This window comes from Psammomys obesus, unplaced genomic scaffold (assembly GCF_907164565.1).
Source record: "Psammomys obesus unplaced genomic scaffold, mPsaObe1.curated_primary_1811, whole genome shotgun sequence".
NCBI lineage: Eukaryota > Metazoa > Chordata > Mammalia > Rodentia > Muridae > Psammomys > Psammomys obesus.
In genome coordinates, this window is record NW_026585691.1 from 1,863,590 (window position 1) to 1,885,044 (window position 21,455).

At 41.2% G+C, this 21,455-nt stretch overlaps 1 protein-coding gene and 1 non-coding gene across 6 annotated transcripts; both read left to right on the forward strand.

Moving 5' to 3' along the window:
• The first annotated feature begins 5,352 nt into the window (after positions 1-5,352).
• Tipin (TIMELESS interacting protein) lies at positions 5,353-21,185 on the forward strand. Of its 5 annotated transcripts, none has more exons than XM_055598810.1 (8): positions 5,353-5,373; positions 9,225-9,354; positions 10,196-10,274; positions 10,673-10,748; positions 13,291-13,413; positions 13,638-13,701; positions 16,856-17,062; positions 20,805-21,185. In XM_055598810.1, exons 2-8 carry the CDS (start codon positions 9,225-9,227, stop codon positions 20,987-20,989), a joined length of 864 nt encoding a protein of 287 aa, XP_055454785.1. In that variant the 5' UTR covers positions 5,353-5,373; the 3' UTR covers positions 20,990-21,185. The 5 variants fall into 5 exon arrangements, with proteins under 5 accessions (XP_055454785.1, XP_055454782.1, XP_055454781.1 ...); XM_055598807.1 differs by lacking the exon at positions 5,353-5,373 and adding an exon at positions 6,108-6,191; XM_055598806.1 differs by lacking the exon at positions 5,353-5,373 and adding an exon at positions 6,116-6,191 and having other exon boundaries at positions 9,219-9,354.
• LOC129670350 (small Cajal body-specific RNA 14) lies at positions 15,533-15,667 on the forward strand. The gene has a single exon (XR_008719181.1). It is a non-coding gene; the product is annotated as a small Cajal body-specific RNA 14 (non-coding RNA).
• Positions 21,186-21,455: the final 270 nt, after the last annotated feature.

Consider the following 21,455-nt stretch of genomic DNA (forward strand, 5'->3'; position numbering starts at 1 on the left):
AAATATGCACAAGTTCAGGATTAGGTGTCATGTGGTTAATTTTCGGAAATAAAAATCTAAATATAAACCAACCTGCCTCTGAGCAAGAGTGTTTTTAGAGATACACAGCACACTTCCGCCTAAGAGGCTCTTCTCACAGCCTCCGAGATCGCTGCAGCTCAAATGGTCACTCCTTCCATTTACATTTCCTGTATGTAATCTTTGCAAAGCACTTGGCAGGAAAAGGATGATGAAGGAATTTCCCACAGGGTAGAAAAACGTGTGAAAGAGGAGGAGGCTGCCACCACAAGCATTTTGGTGAATGTCCGGGGCAGAGATGGAGATCTGTTTAATCTCAATCAGATTTGAGAATAACCTACGAGGTCTGGGATTTGGAGTGAGAAGGAAGTAAGAACTTCCTTAAGGAGCTGGAATGTCCTGAGTATCTTCTTTCACTGTGCTATGCAGTAATGCGGGCGGGGAAGTGCCAAGGCACCACATCTAACAAGCCCTGGGCTCCCCCGAAGAAGGTTACAGGATCTGGCATCCTAACTGGGTTAGGCCACGCCCTCAGACAGTGGCTGAGCTCACATCATCCTCCACCTCGGTGGATCATCTCTCTTTAAATTAAGGATAAGTGACCGTTAAACATGGTTACAGGCTGGGCACGGTGGTGCACACCTGTAATCCCAGCACTCAAGGAGGCAGAGGCAGGCAGATCTCTGTGAGCTGGAGCCCAGCCTGGTTTACAAATCGAGTCCAGGAAAGACAAGGCTACACAGAGAAACCCTATCTTGAAAAACAAACAAACAAAAGGTTATCAAAATGCCCCCCGTGGTTTCATTGCAGTTGGAATGGCTGCCCTGAGGAACTGAGGAAGCAGATAAAGGCCATTGCAGAAGATTTAGGCTTCACCCTTGACTCTTCATCAGGAGCTGCTGCTGCCAGATTGACAGGGTCTCTCTGTGTAGCCCTGGCTGTCCTGAACTCCCATTGTTGACTAGGCTGGCCTCAAACCCACAAAGACTGTTTATCTAAAATGGCTTCTACTGCCCTCTTCTGGCCTCCCCTAGCACTGCATTCATGTTCATGCAGTCTTCCCTCTCTGTCTCTCTGTTTCTTTGTCTCTGTCGTCTCTCACCAATAATTAAAAATAAAACTTAAAATTTTTTTCAGACGAGGTTTTTCCATGCAGCCTTGGCTGTTCTAGAACTCATTGTAGACTAAGCTGGCTTCAAACTCAGAGCTTTGCCTCTGCCTCTTGAGTGCCGGGATTAAAGGTCTAAATCACCAAAACTCAGCTAAAAATCTTTTAAACGAGAAAGGGTGACCGGTGGTTGTCAATATGGCTCAGTGGTAGAGCATTTGCCTAGCCTTTGCAAGGTCAGAAATTGTGGTGTATCTGTAAAATAGTATCCTACTCAGAACTTTTAACCTCTGCAACGTGGGTGAATCTTAGAGTAACCATGCTGAATCAAAGAAGCCGTATGCCAAATAGGTTCTTAGTGTACAACTCCACTTACATAACATTCTAAGCCTTTGATCCCAGCACTCAGGAGCGTGGGAGACAGGAAGGCGTCAGATCCTGTCTTATGTTAAAGTCTAGGGTCCGATTGCCAAAGTCTCTCTTTGCTTTGGCCAGGTTCCAGGGCCGGGGTAGGATCTGGGACTGGATACAGAGTTCCCAGTTCGCTTTATCTCTTGGGTCGTCAAGCTGATGGCTCAGGCAACCGATGAGCAACAGATCAGGAAGGATGATTGAAAGAAAAGAAGTGGGGAAGGGAGCCCAGGATTCCTTCTCTAGGTCTAGGGACTGGCTACACTGCTATCAAGGAGGAAAACTGGTCACCGTTTCCCTGCAGCCAGGACTGTAAAAAGTGACTTCTACCCAAAACTGCAAGGGTTGTAAAAAAGGGACTCTTTGATGGGAGGTTAGTTCCTGCCGAGGGGCAGGCCTCCACAGGCTCAAGTAACTTTTTCCTGCTTGCCCTAGTTGGATAGTGAATCGCTGTCAACTTGTTTGTTAATTGCTAAGAAAAGGAAAAAGGGGGAGAAAGTAAGCAAGACCATTCGTACACACACATGCTCAAGGAAGAGGATGGATGAAGTTAAGAACTTTTAAAACTTTTTTTTTTACGGTATTTATACTCAGAAAAGGAATTACCTCATAGTCAAAGAAGGCAATTAAGTACAAACACATCTGAATTCTAAAATCCAACAGGTTACATGTTTTAAAACTAAACATTTCTTATCTATGTATCCATTACATAAGTTCATAGTGTGCTCAGAGTGACAAAGGTTGACAAGGCCTAAAGGTTAGCAGGGACTAAAAGTTACAAAAATATCTGTCTTTTCAATTAAGACTGACCTGGCTACACATTTTTCAGTTACCTTTGGGGTAATAATCTTAACTGTCTTTCATTCCAAGAAGCAAAGTAAAATTAAAATGACACTATATAATGCCATAAGGTGACAAGGTATAAGGAATTGTAACAGAACAGTTTGTATATACTTTCTTCAAGGTTTGTACTTAATTAGACATTGCTTCGTCGTCCCATTATAATTTGGGTTCATGGGAAGTTTAAACCAACTTGCCTATATTTGTGGTGTATACCAGGCTTTGTAATGAAGGCTTATCTTGAGGACACAAGTCTGTCTCAAACCTGTATCCTAGTGAGTTATCTGGAGGTCCACAAAGGTATTTATTGAAGGCATAAACTTTCTAAAGTTGTTTTAGAAGTTCTAAAACAATTTCACATTTAAAATTGTTTAAATCAAATCAGAAATTCCATAAGCAAGAACTGATTATTCTGAACAGCAGTAAATACCTGGAAAGTGATGATTCACACCAGAGTACAGAGAGACGCAGCTGTGCACAGAGAATGAGTGTCAGAGCCTGGAAGCAACAGACCTTGCAAAATATGGGATTTTAGTTACTTTTCCATTGCTGTGATAAGAAACCATGACCAAGGCAATTTATGAGAGAGTTTATTTGGGGCCTGCGGTCTCAGGAGGTTAGTTACAGCATCATGGTTGGGTACTTGGGGGGTTAAGGCAAGGAGCAGGCAGGCATGTCACTGGGGCACTAGCTGAGCATTTACATTCTGATCCACAAACATGAGCTGGAGAGAACTAACTGGGAATGATGTGGGCTTTTTGAATCCTCAAAGCTCCCCCCTCAGTGACACTGTAAGACCTGGGGTCTCACGGCTCAGGAGTTCAAGATCGCGCCCTTCCCAGAAACTCCCCCAGACCAAGACTCTTTGCAAAAGCAAGAGGTTTATTAACCATTTCGCAATGGGGTCACCCCTGCCGGTCAGCAAAGAGTGACACACGAAGACAAAGGCCTTTAGGTTTTTAAAAGAAAAGTTGTGGGATATTTGAAGTTGCAGTTTTGGCAATTTAGGATTGGATGAGGAAGCTATAAAGTTAAATAATTGGTTAGTCTTAGGTGCTTAAGCTTGGCCAGTCCTGCCAAGTATGGATGCAGCTGCAATTGAAGGTGGGGGTGATTAGCTCATCCTTTGGCTGGAGGTCAGGAGCTACTCAGAAAAAGTCTGGGTTTGTTGCTAAGAAACACTATCTCAAAGACAAGGGTCTGGTTGTCTTTTTTGCTGAGTGAAGGTCATTGCTTGCTTGCCCTTTTTTTTTTTTTTTTCTGTCCTCATAGATAGGGTCACATTTTTCCATTCTCTGGAAAGGTACTAAGAGGCTTTAGCTTAACCTGAACCTAAAATTCAAAACTATAGGCTTTAGAAGACATACAGGTTACAAAGTTAGTCTAACCCTTTCAACACACCTCCTCCAACGAGACCACACCTCCAAATCATTCCCAAACAGGTTCACCAAGTGGGACCAAACATTCAAACAACGTCTTCTCATTCCAAGCACTATAGATGCCCTGTAGCTGGAGTTGCAGGAGTATGTGAGCAGTTCAGTTAGGTGCTGGGAACTGAACTTCAGTTCTCTGCAAGAGCAGCAAGAACTCTTAACTACAGAGGCATCTCTCTAGCTCAGATATAGCATTTTAAAAACACAAGCTGAAATGGGGACAGGCCAGATGAGAGAGGACATTTCAAGGACACTGTTTAGTAGTGTATATTAGGGTTCTGTAAAGAAACAGAACACATAGGATTAAAGTATATATACATAGATATGTCTATGAAAATATAGAACATATATATGAAAAATTATGTGGGATTTGTTAGAGTGACATATAGGCTGTGATCCAACAATGGCCATCTCCAGCACTCGGGGGGGGGGGGGGCAGGAAGATCGCTGAGTTCCAGGCTAGCCTGGTCTACAAAGAGATCTTCAAAGAGAACAAACCTCTTTTCTTGCCCTGATAGATGCAGCCCCGTTAGAGAGAGAAGTGCTGATGGAAGAACGGTGTACCCTCCTTAACTCGTTGCGGAGTGGCCACATACGCGCCTCCTATTGGTTCAAAAGGTTGTTATGGCTGCCTTGCTATGACCACGTCACGACCATGTGTTTGTTTTAGGAAGTCATTTTGATTAGTTTGTCATGCTTATGTTCTGCTCTTGTAACCCTATTTTGCCCACCAACCCCCCCATTTGGAAATCCCCACTCCTGAGCTTTAAACACCTTGTCTTTCTCACATCTAAGGCTGATCTCTTGAACCCCACTTGCATAGGAATAAAAAAATAAAAAAAAAAGCTTGCTTTTCCAGGTGTGGTGGCATACTCCTTTAATCCCAGCACTCAGGAAGCTGAGGCAGGAGGATCTTTGTGAGTTCGAAGCCAGCTTGCTCTATAGCCTGCTTTTAGAGTTCCAGGACAGATAAGGCTACAGTGCAAAATTCTGTCTAGAACAAACCCCCCCCCAAAAAAAAAAAAAAAAAAAGCTTGCATTGGCCATGAATTGGTTGGTGTCTTTTTCCTCGAATCTTTGGGATTAACACGGAGCAGTAAATACTCTTAACTGTTGAGCAATCTTTCAGGCCCCACCCAGCTCTATTTTTATTTTGTATGTAGATGCGGGAGTACAGAGTCAAGAGGAGTGAGCATTGGTTGTTAACAGTCTCATTGTTTTGTTTTGTTTTTTAAAGATTTATTTGTACACCTGCAGGCCAGAATTGGGCAGCAGATTATAAATGGTTGTGGGTGACTTGGAATTGAACTCTGGGCCTCTGGAAGAGCAGCCAAGTGCTCTTAACCTCTGAGCCATTTCTCCAGTCCACCAATCTATTTTTTTTTTTTTTTTTTTGAGACGGGGGTCTCTCTTTGTACCTGGTGCTAAACAGTTAAGCTAGAATGGCTGGTTAGCCAGCTCCAGAAACCCTATTTTGCCTCCCCTTAACTGGGATTATGGGCATTATCAGGCTATTTTTAACTAGGTAATGGAGATCTGAACTCAGTCAGAGGCGTTTGTGAGGTAAGCACTTCAGCCCCTGAGCTCTCTCCACTGTCCTGGCCTCCCTTCTTATTGCTTGCTTTGGAAACAGGATATCACTGTGTAGCACTGGAGCTTTCCTTGTAGACCCAGGCTTGAACTTCAAGAGATCTGCTTGTGATGAAAGGGGTGACCTGGACTTAATACTTTAAAAGAAAACAGAAACAGTTTGGATATATTTCTTTGGGTATATTTCTTCTAATTCTAAACTATAATCTTTTCCTCATATCTTTATTTAATAAGTAAAAATCATAGTCAAGACATCTTGCTATTTTGAAGAAGCAGTAATTTTCTTTCTTTTACCTTTTTTTTTATTTTTTGACGATCCTCCTTTCTCAGCTCCCCTAGTGCTGGGATTCCAGGCATGCACTATCACGCCTGGCTTCCACCACTCGGTTTCTAAGACCAGAAACCTATTTTTCTTTTCTTTTTTTTTTTTTTTTTTTTTCTTTTGTTTTTTTCAAGACAAGGTTTCTTGTGTAGCCTTGGCTATCCTGGACTCACTTTGTAGACGAGGCTGGCTTCGAACTCACAGAGATCGCCTGCCTCTGCCTCCCTAAGGGCTAGCATTACAGGCTTGCGCAGCCGTGCCAGTCTCGGAGACCTATTTCCGAAGCTAATGAAGTGCCTAGAACTTGACACGCTTTTCAAGATGCGCCGGATGGGAAGGTGGGATTCCGAGGGCGGGGCCTAAGGTCACGAGCCCCGCCCACACCTTTGGCGCCAAGCTGTTCTCGCGGAGGGAAATTCTCGCGAGAATTGTTGTTCGCGCGCTCGCCCGCCGTCGCCGTTTAGGGGAGGTGAGACCGGGTTCTGTGAGGGCAGTGTTGGAAGGAGCGCCCGTGCTCCACGTCCAGCACGGGGCGCGGGAACTGGGGTCGCAAGAGCCAGGCTGACGTGGGGCTGAGAAGGACCGGGGGTGCGGGAGGGAGGCGCCCGAGGGTGAAGATGGCGGACCTGCACCCGAGGCAGCGGCGCACAGACCTTGGCGCCAGCGTCGGGGCAGAATGGGAGGGATGAAGCTGCCTGGAGGGGAGCTGTGGGGGCTTAGAGCTGGCAGCCAGGCTGGGGCCTGAGTTAGGATGCTGGGGAAAAGTTGTACGTTGGAAACGGGTCTGGGAAGGAATTGTGGATCGGATGTTGATTTTGTTACCCACGCTTCTCCAGGAGGAGGACCAGGAGAGGAAATAGAGACATACTCATCAGTGTCTAAAATGCTGTGAGAATTGTCAGGGAAAGTAGCGAGGTGAATACCCAATTCTTTACAAATACTAAGGGAGACCTGTTTCCTAATCTCGCGCTTTACTGGTGATTTGCTGGTTATTGTAGTTTTAAACTCCCATTAGCATGGGATTCAATGTACTTGATGTTTGGAGACTTGGGGTGCTTGTGTGCCTACCAAGGCTGAGTGGTCGTAGGTAGAGCTACAATCACTAGCCCTCGGTTCCCAAATTCTGTGCTTCATAAAACTTACTCAAAGACTTAGCGGGTTTATTATCAGGAGGCAGGACTTTGTTTTTGTGTTTTTATGGTCATAGAAACATAGAATTGGGGCTAGCTTGTAAGGTAAACAAAGTGCTTGGGAAGCAAGTCTTAACTGAGTTTGATATCCAGATCTCAGGTAAAGGTGGAGGGAACTGACTCCAGGGTTGTCCTCTGACCTCCCCATGCCAATATGTCCATGGACATTACACACACAACACCAAAAATAAATAAAAATATAATAACGAAGCTTAAAAGTTTAGGGATGTTTCAGACAAGTCCTGAGTCTAATATCTGTAGTTTTCCGAGTTGTGTGGCCAGGGATGTGTGCACATGAGGAGGCCAGGTGTGTCAGATCGCCTGAAGCTGTAGTTACAGGCGTTAGTGAGCTATCCAGCTGTGGGTGCTGGCAACCGAACTCAGGTCCTTCTGAGTTCTCAACCCCCAGCCATCTCTGCAGCCCAAGATTTTTAAAGAATGGGTTCCTCCTGTAGCCTGGCAAAATTTATGATAATGTGTATTTTAAAGCTTTGTTTTTCCCCATTGAGATTTTTTTCTTTTTTGGAGATAGTGTCTCTTAAGCCCCAGCTGTCTTGGGACTTGTTGGCCTCAATTCAGAGATCTGTCTGCCTCTGCCTCCTGAGTGCTGGAATTAACATGTGCACCATAGCACCCAGTTCCACCAGAGTCCTTAAACTGAATTCAGCGTGATGTCAGCTTTACATTTACAAAAGTTCAGTCCAGCTGTATTATGAATTTGTTGAAAGAGGCAGAGGAATGGAAATAATGGTGTGCTTGAAACAAGAAGTATTGGGAAGTGATCATAGAGGTAAGGAGAAATATTAAAGAAATATTTAGGAAATTAACTTAGCTGGACTTTTGACTATGAGTTTTTTCCTACTCCTTACACCCCTATCCCTTCTATCCTCCTCCAACACTAGGTAGGAGAGAAGGAAGGTTAGAGGGAAAGGGCCATTGATATGGTGAGACTACTTCCTGCTGATTAGGGATGTTACGTTTCTTGGGGTGAGTTGGGTCTTCATGGTCAGGATATCTCTTCAGCATACAGCAACAGCAGCAGGAGCAAACAGCAGTCAGCAAGAAGGACGGTGGTGAAGGCAGGGGGAGCAGCAGCCACCCCAGTACCTCTTGGGGCTCTTGGATTTATACCCTCTCAAGAGTCCCCATAATTCCAAATGTAAACTATTTTCAGCTGGCAAGATCACATCCCTGCTAGTTAGCTGCTGTGGTCACTCTGAAGCAGCCCCATATCCCACACCTGGGTTAGAAACAAAAACATTCACATAACATTCTGTTATTTATTTATTTTTTTTAAACACAATTCTTTCTACAGACAGGTTATATTAAATACAGGGAGAAAGTGTCAAAGATGGCTTGTAAGTTTTTAACTTGAACAGCTTGATGGGTGTCGCTGAATTGAGGACATTTAGAAATTCAGATTTGTAGTCTTGGTGGTGGTGGTACACATCCTTAATCCCATCACTAGGGAGGCAGAGGCAGGCAGATCTCTTGCGTGCAAGGCCAGCCTGCTCTGTAGAGTGAGTTCCAGGACAGACGACTACACAAACCTTATCTCAAAAAACCAAAACAAAACAAAAAAAAAAAAGCAGTTTTGTATATTAGTTAATAAATGCCCTTGAGACAGTTGAGCGCTGCAAATGGACAGGAGAGATTTGCAATCTCCCCTGGTGGTGGTGGTGCACGACTTTAATCCCAGCATTTAGGAGGCAGAGACAGTCGGACCTCTGAGTTTGAGACCAGCATAGTCTACAAAGCGAGTTCTAGGACAGCCAGGGCTACATAGAGAAACTGTCTCCCAAGAGCAAAAAAAAAAAAAAAAAAAAAAAAAAAAGTGAGTCTATAGAGACCTGCAGCCCTATGTTGTAGTCTAGGTTGGAAGAGTAACAGTTAGTAACCTGGGGCTGGAGAGATGGGTCAGTATTCAAGAGCACTGGCTGCTCTTCCAGAGGGCCTGGGTTTGATTCCCACTTGGCAGTTCATAACTATAACTCAGATTTTAGTGCTGTGATGTCTTTGGTCTTTACGGGCACTGTATGCATGTGGTACACAGACATTTATGCAGGCAAAACACCCATGTGCATAAACATTTAAAAAAATGCAGTTATTTTAGTGGTAGAGGCTGTATTACAACTCGGTTCTGATTAGTCATTTTCTAAACTTACTAACTTCTCTACTTTAAAAAAATCTTGTGTGAATTTGAAATGTGGCTTAAGTGATTGGAACAAAGCTTTCACTGTTGATGAACTAGATTGTTTGATAAGACTGTTTTGATGGGTAAAAATAATTTTATTTTTCTCTTGGAGGAAAAGATGTTAGAGCAAGAAGAAAATGGTTTCTTTGACATGCCAGATTATGAACATACAGAAGATGAAACTTTTCCTCCCTTCCCACCTCCAGCCTCTCCAGAGAGAGATCGTGCAGAAGCTGAACCTGATGAAGGTCTGTATCAAGAATTTCACAGGGGCTGGAGAGATGGCTAAGTGTTTAAGAGTACTGGCTGCTTTTCCAGAGGCCCTGAGTCCAGTTCTTAGCAACTGCAGCGAGGTTCACACCACTACAGGATCTGATGTCCTCCTGTGCACACGTATGTGCAGATGTTACACCCGTATACAGAAAAGATTAAAAAAATTTTTTTACAAACCCCTCCCTTTAATTTGTTGGTTTTGTTATTGTTTGGTTTTATGAGACAGAATTTCTTCATATAGCGCAGGCTGCCCTGGAACTCTCTGTAGATCAGGGTGGCCTCAAACTCAGAGATCCATTTGCCTCTGTCTTCCAAGTACTGGGATTAAATGTGTGTGTCACCAAGCTTGTCGTCTCACAGTGTATCCCGGACGAGGCTTGTTCTCACAGTCCTCCTGCTTTAGCCTGCTGAAATGTTTTTTGTTCAGTTACCTGTCAGATTAGCTTAGAAATGATATATTTTGCAAATAAGGCTTGAACTTTAAAAAAAAAAAAAATCTGGCTAGTGACATAATGCCTTTAATCTCAGCATTTGGGAAGTAGAGGCAGGCAGATCTCTGTGAACTCTAGGCCAGCCTTGTGTACAGAGTGAGTTAAAGGACAGCCAGGATCTGAATATATGTGGGCACACAGGTGCCACTATGTGCACATGGAGATAGAGGACAACTTGCAGGAGCCAGCTCTCCCTTCCGCCATGTGGATATGGGGAATTGAACTTAGATAGTCATGCTTTGTGGCTAGTTCCTTTATCCACTGAGCTGTTTTAATAGCCCAGGTCTTAAATTTTTAAATACTAAATTGTGGTCTGTTTCACTAGAATCAGGGAGTGGAGCACCTGTTCCTGTGCCGCCAAAGAGAACAGTTAAAAGGAATCTACCCAAGTTAGATGCCACTAGGTATGCACATTTACTGTCTTTTTTGTTTTTTAAGATTTCTTTATTTTATGAGTGCTCTATCTGCATATGCACCTGCATGCCAGAAGAGGACACCAGATCTCATTATAGATGGTTGTGAGTCACCATGTTGCTGGGAATTGAACTCAGGACCTCTGGTAAGAGCAGCCTGAGCCCTGCACATTTGCTTTTATACACTTACAGATTTTCACACAGTTAGTGTTTTTCTTCTACTGTTACAAGCTTTGGTTGGATGATTCAGTGGTCACATAGAGTTCCGTAAATATGTTTCTTTCCCCTGTAAACATTTGCTTTTCCAATTCAGAAAGAAATGTTTTCTTCTCATGGTCTTCATTATGACATGGCTAGAAAACCTAATTTGAAATATATTTCTCCTACAGATTAACTTCTGAGAGAGGGCTTCCAGCCTTAAGGCATGTATTTGATAAGGTAAAATTCAAGGGGAAAGGCCATGAGGTAAGAAATGTCTGATTGATCTTTATTTCTTAGTAATGAGCATTGGATCCAGGGCAAGTGCTAGAACATATACTAAACATTACTACTGGAGTGCATCCTAGTCCTGGTTTTAATTTAGTCTTCTATTTATTTATTTATTTATTTATTTATCTATCTATCTATCTATCTATCTATTTATTTATTTATTTATTTATTTATTATAAAAAATTGTTTGAGACAGTCCCACTATATAGCCCTGGCTAGCTGTGTTTTAACAAGAATGTTACCCTCATGTATTTAAGCACCTACTCACCAGGGAGTGGCACTATTTGAAAGGATTGGAGAGATTGAGGAGGTGTGCCCTGCTGGAGGAAGTATGTCACTGTGGTTGTGGTTGGGCTTTGAGGTTTCAAAAGCTAATACCAGACCTAGTCCTGCTCTCTGTCTGCCCGTGGGTCAGAGTTGTAGCTGCTGCTCAGTGCCTGCCTGCATGTCACTATGCTCCCAACCATATGATAATAAGCCTTTGAAACTGTAAGCAAGACACCACTTAAATGCTTTCTTTCGTAGGAGTTGCATTGGTCATGGTGTCCCTTCACAGCCATAGAGCAGAACCCACAGAGATCTGCCTCCCAAGTGGTGGGATTAAAGGCTTGTGTCATCACATCTGTCTTATTTTAGAGCTTTTTTTTTTTTTTTCAAATAACACTGAAACTGGCTCTATTACGTTTGTAGGAATCACTGAATATATCAGAGATACTATTGTTAATCATCACCTCTAGAGAAATAGCTGCAGTGACATAGAAAGGGTAGGTGGAAGAATTAAAAGAACATCTTGTGTAGTCTCATTTTTTTGCCACCATGTTTAACATGGCTTTGAAAAAATTACATCAGAGTCTCTAATCCCATGGAGTTAGAGTTAGAGGCAATTGTAAGATGTCTGATGTGGGTGCAGAAACTGAACTCAGTCCTCTGGAAGAGCAGTATGTGTTTTTTTTGTTTGTTTGAGACGGGGTTTCTTTGTGTAGGCTGGCTGTCCTGGAACTTGCTTTGTTGACCAGGCTGACCCTGAGCTCAGAGATCTGCCTGCCTCTTCCTCCTCAGTGCTGCGATTAAAGACGGGTGCCACTGTCCCCTTCTAGTCAAGTTTACCTTAGAGCACTAGCCAATGTGTGAGTGTTGACACTGTGGGGTACTTTGCTTGTTTTAACTCTCACAATAACCCTGTGGATGTGTATTATTTAAATTTTTCAAGAAGTAGGCACAGAAAACTAGGAAATTTGTATTTAAATCTGTGTTTTCTATTCCAGGGTCTGTGCTTTTAATCATTCTTATAGATTATGGTATTGTTAGTGAAAAATGTGGTATTTTACAATAAGGCCAGGAATTTATAACATGTTAAGTTTATGGGACTTGATTTTTTAGTAATCTTAATTTGAGTTTTAAATGCAGAGGGATGTTATGGTTTGAGAGTATTTAACTGTTAGCACCAGTCTCTTTTTTTTCCCAGGGGGTTATAGAGTATATTTCTGAATTCTCAAAGCTTTGTTCTCTTTGATTCAGGAAACTCAGAGTATTTAGTAATTCCTGTAATGTACCTTGACATGGTTTTACTGTACACTTCTGAAAAGACACACATATAATTATTTTAAAACATTTTTCTATTTGTGTATTGCTGTTTCCTCGTAGTGTTTGTATGTGCTTATGTATGTGTGGATGTGGTTGCCAGAGGTCAACCTCAGGTGTGTTTCCTCCAGCTCTATCCAGTGAGCCTCAGAATTAACCTGTTTTTGTTTCTTTGGCACTAAGATTATAAGATCTGCCACTGTCTGATTATTTCTGTTGTTGTGATGAAACACCATGACAAAAAGCAAGTTAGGGAGCAAAGCATTTATTTGGCTTACACTTCCACATCACTGTTACATTGAAGGTAGTCAGGACAGGTACTCTAAACAAGGCAGGAATTGGAGGCAGGAGCTGAAGCTCAAAGGCTAAGGCTGCTCACTGGCTTGCTCTCTCTGGCTTGCTCAGCCTGCTTTCTTACAGAACTCAGGACCACCTGCCGGGGTGGCCCCACCCACAATAGGCTGGGCCCTCCCACATCAATCACTAATTGAGAAAATACCCTATAGGGCTTCCTATAGCCCAGCCTCACTGAGGCATTTTCTCAATTGAGGCTCCCTCAAGTTTACATAAAACTAGCCAGAACAAGCCACTATGTTTTTATTTTTATTTTTATTTTGTTTTTAATGTGGGGCTAGAGATGGCTTATTCCCCAGCCACTTAACCAACCAAATTGTCTTTCCAGTCTTGTAGAGCTATTTTTCCCTTGAATTTCTAAAAATCTGTGTCTAAAACAAAATCTATATCCACTGCTTTTTTACCCAGTGCTTTTTGAGATTGTGATTCTTTAAGCCTTTAGATTTTTCTGTTTCTAAAAGTTTTTTAGCCTTATAAATATGATAGCAGTGACTTTGGCATTGCCTTTAAATGCTAAAATCTGCTGACAGGGTCAGTTGTGAGATTGAGTCTTCTGTTCAGCATTTTTATTTTTATGTGCCAGGCTGAAGACTTGAAAACGCTAATCAGACACATGGAGCACTGGGCACATAGGCTATTCCCCAAACTGCAGTTTGAAGATTTTATTGACAGAGTTGAAAACCTAGGAAATAAAAAGGAGGTTCAGGTAAGTGTGATTATCGTGAATGTCCTCCACAATGCTAAGTAGTACAAGGATGGGCTTAGTTAAGGCTGAATTGCTATTTAGGAGTCTTCCTTTTGAAATCTGTCTTGTTAGACAGGAAAATTAATAGTCATTATTAGAAGAACAGCTCTTTCAGATATGAATAAGTGATTGTTCCCTCCCTAACTTATTGATAAAAATGGAAAAAAATGGCCTTTTTTTTTCAGACCTGTTTAAAACGAATTCGACTTGATCTCCCTATTGTACATGAAGATTTTGTTAACAATAATGGTAATTACAAGTTTATTTACTTTATTATAACTTAGTTTTTAGAAATGGGTTTAGCTGTAGTAGGCAATATATACAACCTAGGCTCATATTTATATAATTATAGTAATCGCTGTACTTTGAGTTAAATCTAGAATGCAGTTAAGTGTGCGTGTAATAAACTCCTATTTATTATGTGGGTATAGACCACAGAGGAGAACCGTCTACCTTGTCAATCCCGGGGATCGCACTTAGGTCACCAGGCCTGGCAGCAAGTGCCTTTACCTACTGAGAAATCTCCTCAGCCCAGGAGTATTTATATTTGATACTTGTTTATTATTATTAAAATATTTAGTTAGCATGCGAAAGAATGAGTTTCAGCTAGGTGTGGTGGCACATGCTTTTAATTATAGCACTTAGGAGTTGAAGGCCAACCTGATCTACATAGTGAGTTTCAGGACAGCCAAGGCTACATAGAAAGAGACCTTGTCTTACCTCCTCTCCCCAAAAAGTTGTCTTTATTATGAGATTTTGATATGTATGTCATTGTACTTTCCACAAGTCCATGTTGGCTTCCTTGACTCCTTCACTTTTGAAATTTCCTAATCCAATTTGGCCTGGCATGGTAGTAACACTTACCTTTAATCCCAGCACTCAGGAAGCAGAAGCAAGCAGAGCTCTCTGAGTTTGAGGCCAGCTTGGTCTGCATAAGGAGCTCTAAGGACAGCCAGGACCACATACTGAGACCCTGTCTCATACATACAAGCAATCAAAAAAGATATGATTGTAATGTCATTAGATGTGTTATAGAAAGTATTTATGGGGCTGGATTAACCTAGAGCACAATGCTGGGCAATAGTTACTCCATCCTAAAGCTCCAAGCCCACGTAGTTTCCTACCATTCAGATTTTACCCATTATACTTGCTTTTAGTCATATCTTAGGTCCCATCCATCTCTCCACCTCGTTCCAAGACCTCTTCCAGCTTCTGCTCTCCCAACCTCTGCACCTCTTCCTCTCCTCCTCTGCCTCCCATTCCTTCCTGTCCTCTGGCTCCTCCCCTCTACATCCTACTCCTTCCTCTCCATTGCTCAACATTGTGGCTGGTTGCTTTATTTTGGCATGTTTACACAAAGTTGAGACAGGTGATGCTTAGAATAGGTATCACAATGCAATGTTTGGATTGAAACCAGAGAGTGGGGCAGAGAAATCAGCATTTGAATGAACAAGGCTAAGGTATATACATTCTAAAAGAACATTATACCAACGGGTGCCCTCTTGTGGCCTGCAGGTACACATGCAGACAAAACATTGTATATTTAATAAATAAATAAATCTTTAAAAAAAGAAAGTATTTATGTACAAAATAGGGAATTTTTAAACATTTATGTTATTTTTGTGTTCATGTGCCATGGCGTGTGTGTGGAGATCAAGAAAACTTCTGGAGTTGGTTTTTCTATCATATAGGTTCCAGGGATTAAAGAAAGGTTGTGAAGCTTGTTTGAGAAGCTGCTGACTTTATTGATCTTTTACAGTTCTTGTTAGTACATACACATATCAAACTAGAGTGTTCATGTCCATAGAAGTCATTAGAAAAACTGGCTCTGGAGAATTAGGTAGGATAATTTGTTAATGAACATTTCCATTACACTCAATATATAGACCCTTGAGCTATGTGTGATAACACATGCCTGTAAATCCCAACATGTGTGAGGTGGAAAGTAGGAGACTCGAAAGTTCAAGGCCATCCTTGACTACATAGTGGATTTGATGCTAACTTTGTTTATACAAGACTATGTTTCAAAAGAAAATCCAAAAAAGCAGATCCATGCCTATAGGACTTTAGGAAGCTGTATGTGACTGTTCCTGGTATTGATTGCATTGTTAGTTATACAGTGCAACCATAGACAGTCACACACATTAAAACTGATGGTTCCTGCCGACAGAGTCTGTAGAGTTGTCAGATCTTCTGTGCGATGGTTCCATACATAAATATTTTTAAAACCTTCTTAAATGTTTATTTTTAATTATGGGTGCATCTGTTATGTGGATATGTGCATGTGTGAGTGTAGTTACCTATACACTGGAGCTGGGTTTACAGGAGTTTGTGAACTGCCTCACTTGGGTGCTGGAAACAAACTGGTCCTCTGCAAGAGCAGCAAGTACTCTTAACCACTGAGCTGTCTCTCCAGTCCCTTATACTTATTTTTTTTTAACTAGTAATATATATGGTGGGTAATAATAGGCTCCATTCAGCATCCTCTCATGGTTTAAATCTCAACCTTCCGAATGCTGTGACCCTTTAATACAGTTCCTTATGTTGATGTGGTGACTCCAACCTTAACATTATTTTTGCTCCTACTTCAAAACTGTAATTTTGTTCCTGTTATGTAAATATCTACTTTCTGGTGGTATTAGGCAACCCTGTGAAAGAGTTGTTTGCTACTCTGCAAGGGGTTATGACCCATAGGTTAAGAACCACTTGTTTAAATAGTCTGGGATTTGAAAGTTTTTGGATCTCCGAGAGCAAGGCCTTCCTGATCTACAGATTGAGGTTCAGGATAGCTAGGGCTACACAGAGAAATCCTGTCATGAAAAACCAAAAGGAAAGAAAAGGAGGAGGGGAGCTTAGGTAGCTCAGGCTAGCTTTAAACTTGCTGGGTTTAAACCTAGAGCCTAGAACTTTTAATCCCCCTGCTTCCACCTCTGGTGTGCTGGAATTACAGGTCTATGCTACCACATTTGACTTCCTATGTGTTTTTCTTTTTGAGACAGGGTCTTTCTCAGGTTCACCTTGATCTCACTACTGATGATGATCCCTGGCCTCTACCTCCCATGTACTGGAATTGCAGGAGTTTGCCACCACACCCAGTTTATGAAGTACTAGGGCTCAAACCCAGGGCTTTGTGCATGCTTACCAACTGAGCTATTGCTCCAGACCCCTTTTAACTTGTTTAACATGTTCACTTGATGTAACAAACAGCTTACCATAAGAGTGATTTGTGACTATTTCTTTTACCTGAATCATCCAGTACTGGCTATATTCTCTTACCTCACAAATTGTTTCTTTAGGTCAGGCCACTTGCCTCTTTAAAACTTCTTCAGTTGAATGTTGTGTAAGTTCTTTCTCTAGCATATCTTTTACTATAGTTGTATTAACTTTTTTATTTTCTGCACAGATGAAGTTGAGGAAACTAACAACCTCGATGCAACTATTGCTGGATTTGATCCCTTTGTGACAAGTTCATCTGACAGCAAGAATTTGGCTTCTGAATCAAGTAGAAGCCTAACAGAAGAGCAGCAACAGAGAATTGAGAGAAATAAACAGCTGGCCTTGGAAAGAAGGCAGGCAAAGCTACTGAGTAATAGCCAGTCCCTAGAAAATGGTAAATTTTATGCTTTTTTTTTTTTTTATGAGCTACCATATAATATCAAGGGCATGTTAGAAATTTTAACTTCTTTACTGTCTCTTGAAATAACATACCTCTAGGAATAGAGAAATGATGTTAAGTTTATGTGTATTTTAGAGAGTATGTCAGTGTATCTATGTTTGTTATTTGGAATCCTTAAAGAATGTTTTAAGTTTAAGATGGTTTTCTGAATAACTCTAATAGTGCCAAATTTTTCAACAATATATTCTTCTTTGACTTCAAACACTCTATACTCATTTTTAGGATTATACTTAGGAAAATTCTTATAGTGGAGTCAATACGTTTTAGTCCTGGGGATTGAACCCACCACTTTGCACATACTAGGCAGGCAGGATAATACTGAGCTACATCCTCCCCCCCCCCCCCTTTTTTTCTTTTTTATGAGACAGGATCTTAATAGGTTTCCCAGGCTAGCCTTAAGCTAATTCTGTAACGTAGACAGGTCTTGAACTTGCTTTTATCTTTCCTCAGCCTCCTGAGAGCTCAGATTATAGCCTTGCCCCACAGCCGCAGTTCATGAAAGTAGTAAATATAATGTCTTCTGTGTTCACTGAAGATTAGCAATCATTTCCTATGTTGTAAATAGGGTACTAAATGCTTTTTTAGGGACTGGCAGAAACTGGAGATTGAAATGGGCTTGCACAAGCTAGGTGAGCACTCTTACACTGAACTGTACCCTTATCCTTTCATTAAATTTGTAGTTTGAGTTCAGGTCTTCCTGCATTACACAAGTTAACTTCCCACTTACCCACTTAACAGTCTTCTGCCTCCTTGGAGATGGGATTACAGGTGTGTACCATGCACTTGGCTACTAAAAAGCTTTGTATTACATTTTTTTTTTGAGTTGTACTTTTTACAGTTTACTTACCTGTAGCATCTCTTTTTCACTTTAAGAATTGCCTTAAACTTCATAGTTTTTTGTTTGTTTTAAACCAAGCCAGCTAGTTGTTTTTTTTTTTTTAAGATTTATTTATTATTTATACAACATTCTGCCTGCACACCAGATCTTCCTATATAGATGGTTCTGAGCCACCATGTGGTTGCTAGGAATTGAACTCAGGACCTTCGGAAGAACAGCGAGTGTTCTTAACCTCTGAGCCATCTTTCCAGTCCGCCTTTTTGTTTTTTTAAGACAGGGTGTCTCTCTGTAGCCTTGGCTGTCCTGGAACTCATTATGTAGACCAGGCTGGCCTCAAACTAAAAGATTTGTCAGCCTCTGCCTTCCAAGTGCTGGGATTAAAGATGTGCACCACCACCAGCTAGCCAACTTCCTGTTTTTATTTCATTATTTTTGATATTTGGAGTTGGACCCAAGTCTTTATTCATATTAATGCTTATGTTCTACTCTGGACATCAGTAAAAATCTGTTTTTTGTTTTTTTTTTTTTGTTTGTTTTTTGTTTTTTTTTTTTTTTTCTAAACAAACTGGTTTCAGAACCAGTGTGTTTATTAAACATATATATTATTATTTTAAATATATCTGTATGTGAGTTCAGGTGAGTCTAAAGGCATTGAGGTTTAGGGTACGGTAAGCTGCTTGATGTGGGTGCTGGAACTGAACTCAGGTCTCCTGCAAGAGCAGTATACCCTCTTAACTCCTGAGCCATCTCTCCAGCCCCAAAACTGTCCTTAAATTTTTTTTATGTATACATTTTGCTTGAATAAAAGCACTTGCTACTCCTGCAAAGGACTTGAGTTTGGTTCTCAGTACCTACATTGTGTGTTTACAACTGCAGTTCTAGGAGATCCAGTGCCCTTTTCTGGCCTCCTTTGTCCTGCACACTTGTGCTACAGACACATGTGCATATAAATAAAAACAAACAAGGAACTGGAGAGATGGCTCAGAGGTTAAGAGCACTGGCTGTTCTTCCAAAGGTCCTGAGTTCAATTCCCAGCAACCATATGGTGGCTCACAACCATCTATAGTGAGGTCTGGCGCCTTCTTCTGGCATGCAGGCAGGATATTGTATAAATAATAATAAATAAATCTTAAAAAAAAAAAAACCCAAAAAAGATGATAGTAAGTAAATAACCATGTTGCAGAATGTCTCACCCAGTTGGGAGGTGTGACACTTGCCTTTAACCCCTGCTCTGGAGGCAGAGGCAGGTGAACCTCTCTGAGTTTGACGTCAAGTTGTTCAAAAAGGAATTCCAGGACAACCAGGACTTCACACAGAGAAACCCTATCTCAGAAGAAAGAAAGGAAATAAATACATAAATGCCTAAAAAGGAAGAACTATAGTAAGTAAATACCATGTTATAAAATGTCTCATCCAAGCCGGGTACAGTGGCTCACATCTTTGATACCAGCACTCTGGGAGGCAGAGGCAGGCGGATCTCTGTTGAGTTCAAGGCCAGCACTTAAGAGGTAGGCGGGCAGATCCTTGTGAGTTTGAGGCCAGCCTGTTCTACAAAGGAAGATCCAGGACCAATCGAGGCTATACAGAGAAACCCTGTCTCAAAAAAAAAAAAAAAAAGAAAAAGAAAAAAAAGAAAAGCTAGCTGTGGTGGTAGTGCACACCTTTAATCCCAGGTCTTGGAGGTGGAGGATCTCTCGAGTTTGAGGCCAGCCTGGCCTACTTAGTAAGTTCCCCGGACAGCCAAGGCTGCATAGAGAAACACTCTGTTGAAAAACTAAAAAAAAAAAAAAAAAAAAAAAGTCATCAAATACAACAATTCTCAAGCCATTGTTGTGACCTAGTCTTAATTTTCAGTTAAGGTAACACTTAGTTTTTATCTTCACAAAAAAAGTTTATAATATGAAAAGTCGTGATGGGATTGAGAGATGGCTCATTGGTTAGGAGCACTTGCTACAGTTCCAGAGTACCAGAATTGGCTTCCCTGCACCCATGTCAGGTGGCTCATGATTGTAACTATAGTTCCAGGACATTTAATGACTGACCTCAAGAGGCTCCTACACATAACCAGCACATAAGTAAAAATGATATTAAAAATCTTCATATGATGTAATGAAAAATACCAGTGGCCTCTTGCCATTTCAAAGTTTACCAGACAATAGGGATTTACGGCTTGTTTTCTTTCTATAAATTTGCCCAAATACAAATTATTATCTTAAAGTTTCTTTTTTTTCAGACAGGGTTCTAAATGCTGGCATTAACAGACATATGCCATTATCCCGGGCTTAAATTTTCTGAATTATCAATCACTTTGACATAAAGCTTAACTATTTTTCTTGACACTCTGTGTGTTTGCATGCGTACACGCATGTGCTCATATATGCTTTCGTATACAAGTCAGGATAACTTGGGAGTCGGTTCTTTCCTCCCACTATTAGGTCAATCAGGCTTGACCTTTGCCCACAGAGTCATCTTGCCTCTCCTGCCTCTGATTTTTTGAATCTCGTTTCATTTTGAATGAGAAGGTACATTTGAGTAAGATTGAAGATTGAGTAAGAGCGTAGAGTTTGAACTTGAGGACACTGAGAGTGTCAGGATTGATTGCAGGATCTCATGTTTGCTAAGCTGCTGATTTTATGACTGAGTTACACCCACTTCCCCAGGACCCTTGGCATGTGAAGTGTGCGTTATGCATGTGTGAGAAACTGGCTTATATTTAGACTTAGTAACATAATTAGGTGATTATAGATTTGATTTCTACCAACTAAGTTTAGAGAGATTTGTATTTGCTAAGATTGGGTCAGTTGCTTATAATGAGTAATAATGATATTTCTTTTTCAGACGTGTTAATGAGTACATCCTGGGCACAGACAGTTGAGAGCAGTATTGGTGAGGATCAAGAGGAGTCAAATGGATTAAACACAGACACTGCAAATGGTCCACCTGATGTTCCTTCTGCCAGTACAAATGAAGAGGAACAGTTCAAAGCAGAGGAAACACAGCTGGACCATAGTAACTCCGACTAATCCAGAAATGTTACAAGTAGCCAGCCCTCCACAACAGACTCCTGCAAATTTGGAGTCATTTGTAATTTTTTTTCTACTTTGTGTCACAAGACTTCTGTGGATTCCTCCTTAAAATACAGTGACTTTATAATTGTGTTTCCTATTTTAGTAAGTCTATTCTTTTTGGTGTTGTGTATAAATCTGCCTTTTTAAGTTATTTTTAGTTTGCACTGAATTCTTTCTCATTAAATTGAATGATGTTTTAAAATGTAAATCTGTACTATTAGGTCAGTTTTTATAAAGAAATAAATGTATTTTGCAAACTGTCAGGAGTTGAGTTTCTCACCATGGTTTAGTTAGTTTAACTTTTTGCTGATTAAGGGTTTGACAGTTTTGTTGAGACCTCATTCCATTTTCCTGGTGAACTTCCTGCTTTTGTCTTTAAGTGGTAGGACCACAAGTGTATACATCATCTGGTCTTTTCTCC

Excerpts from the sequence above, each read along its gene's own strand:
- Tipin (XM_055598810.1), top strand. The coding sequence starts at position 9,225 with ATGTTAGAGCAAGAAGAAAATGGTTTCTTTGACATGCCAGATTATGAA. Across the intron at positions 10,749-13,290 it reads TCAAGGGGAAAGGCCATGAG|GCTGAAGACTTGAAAACGCT; the intron begins GTAAGAAATGTC and ends TTTATGTGCCAG. Across the intron at positions 13,414-13,637 it reads GAAATAAAAAGGAGGTTCAG|ACCTGTTTAAAACGAATTCG; the intron begins GTAAGTGTGATT and ends TTTTTTTTTCAG.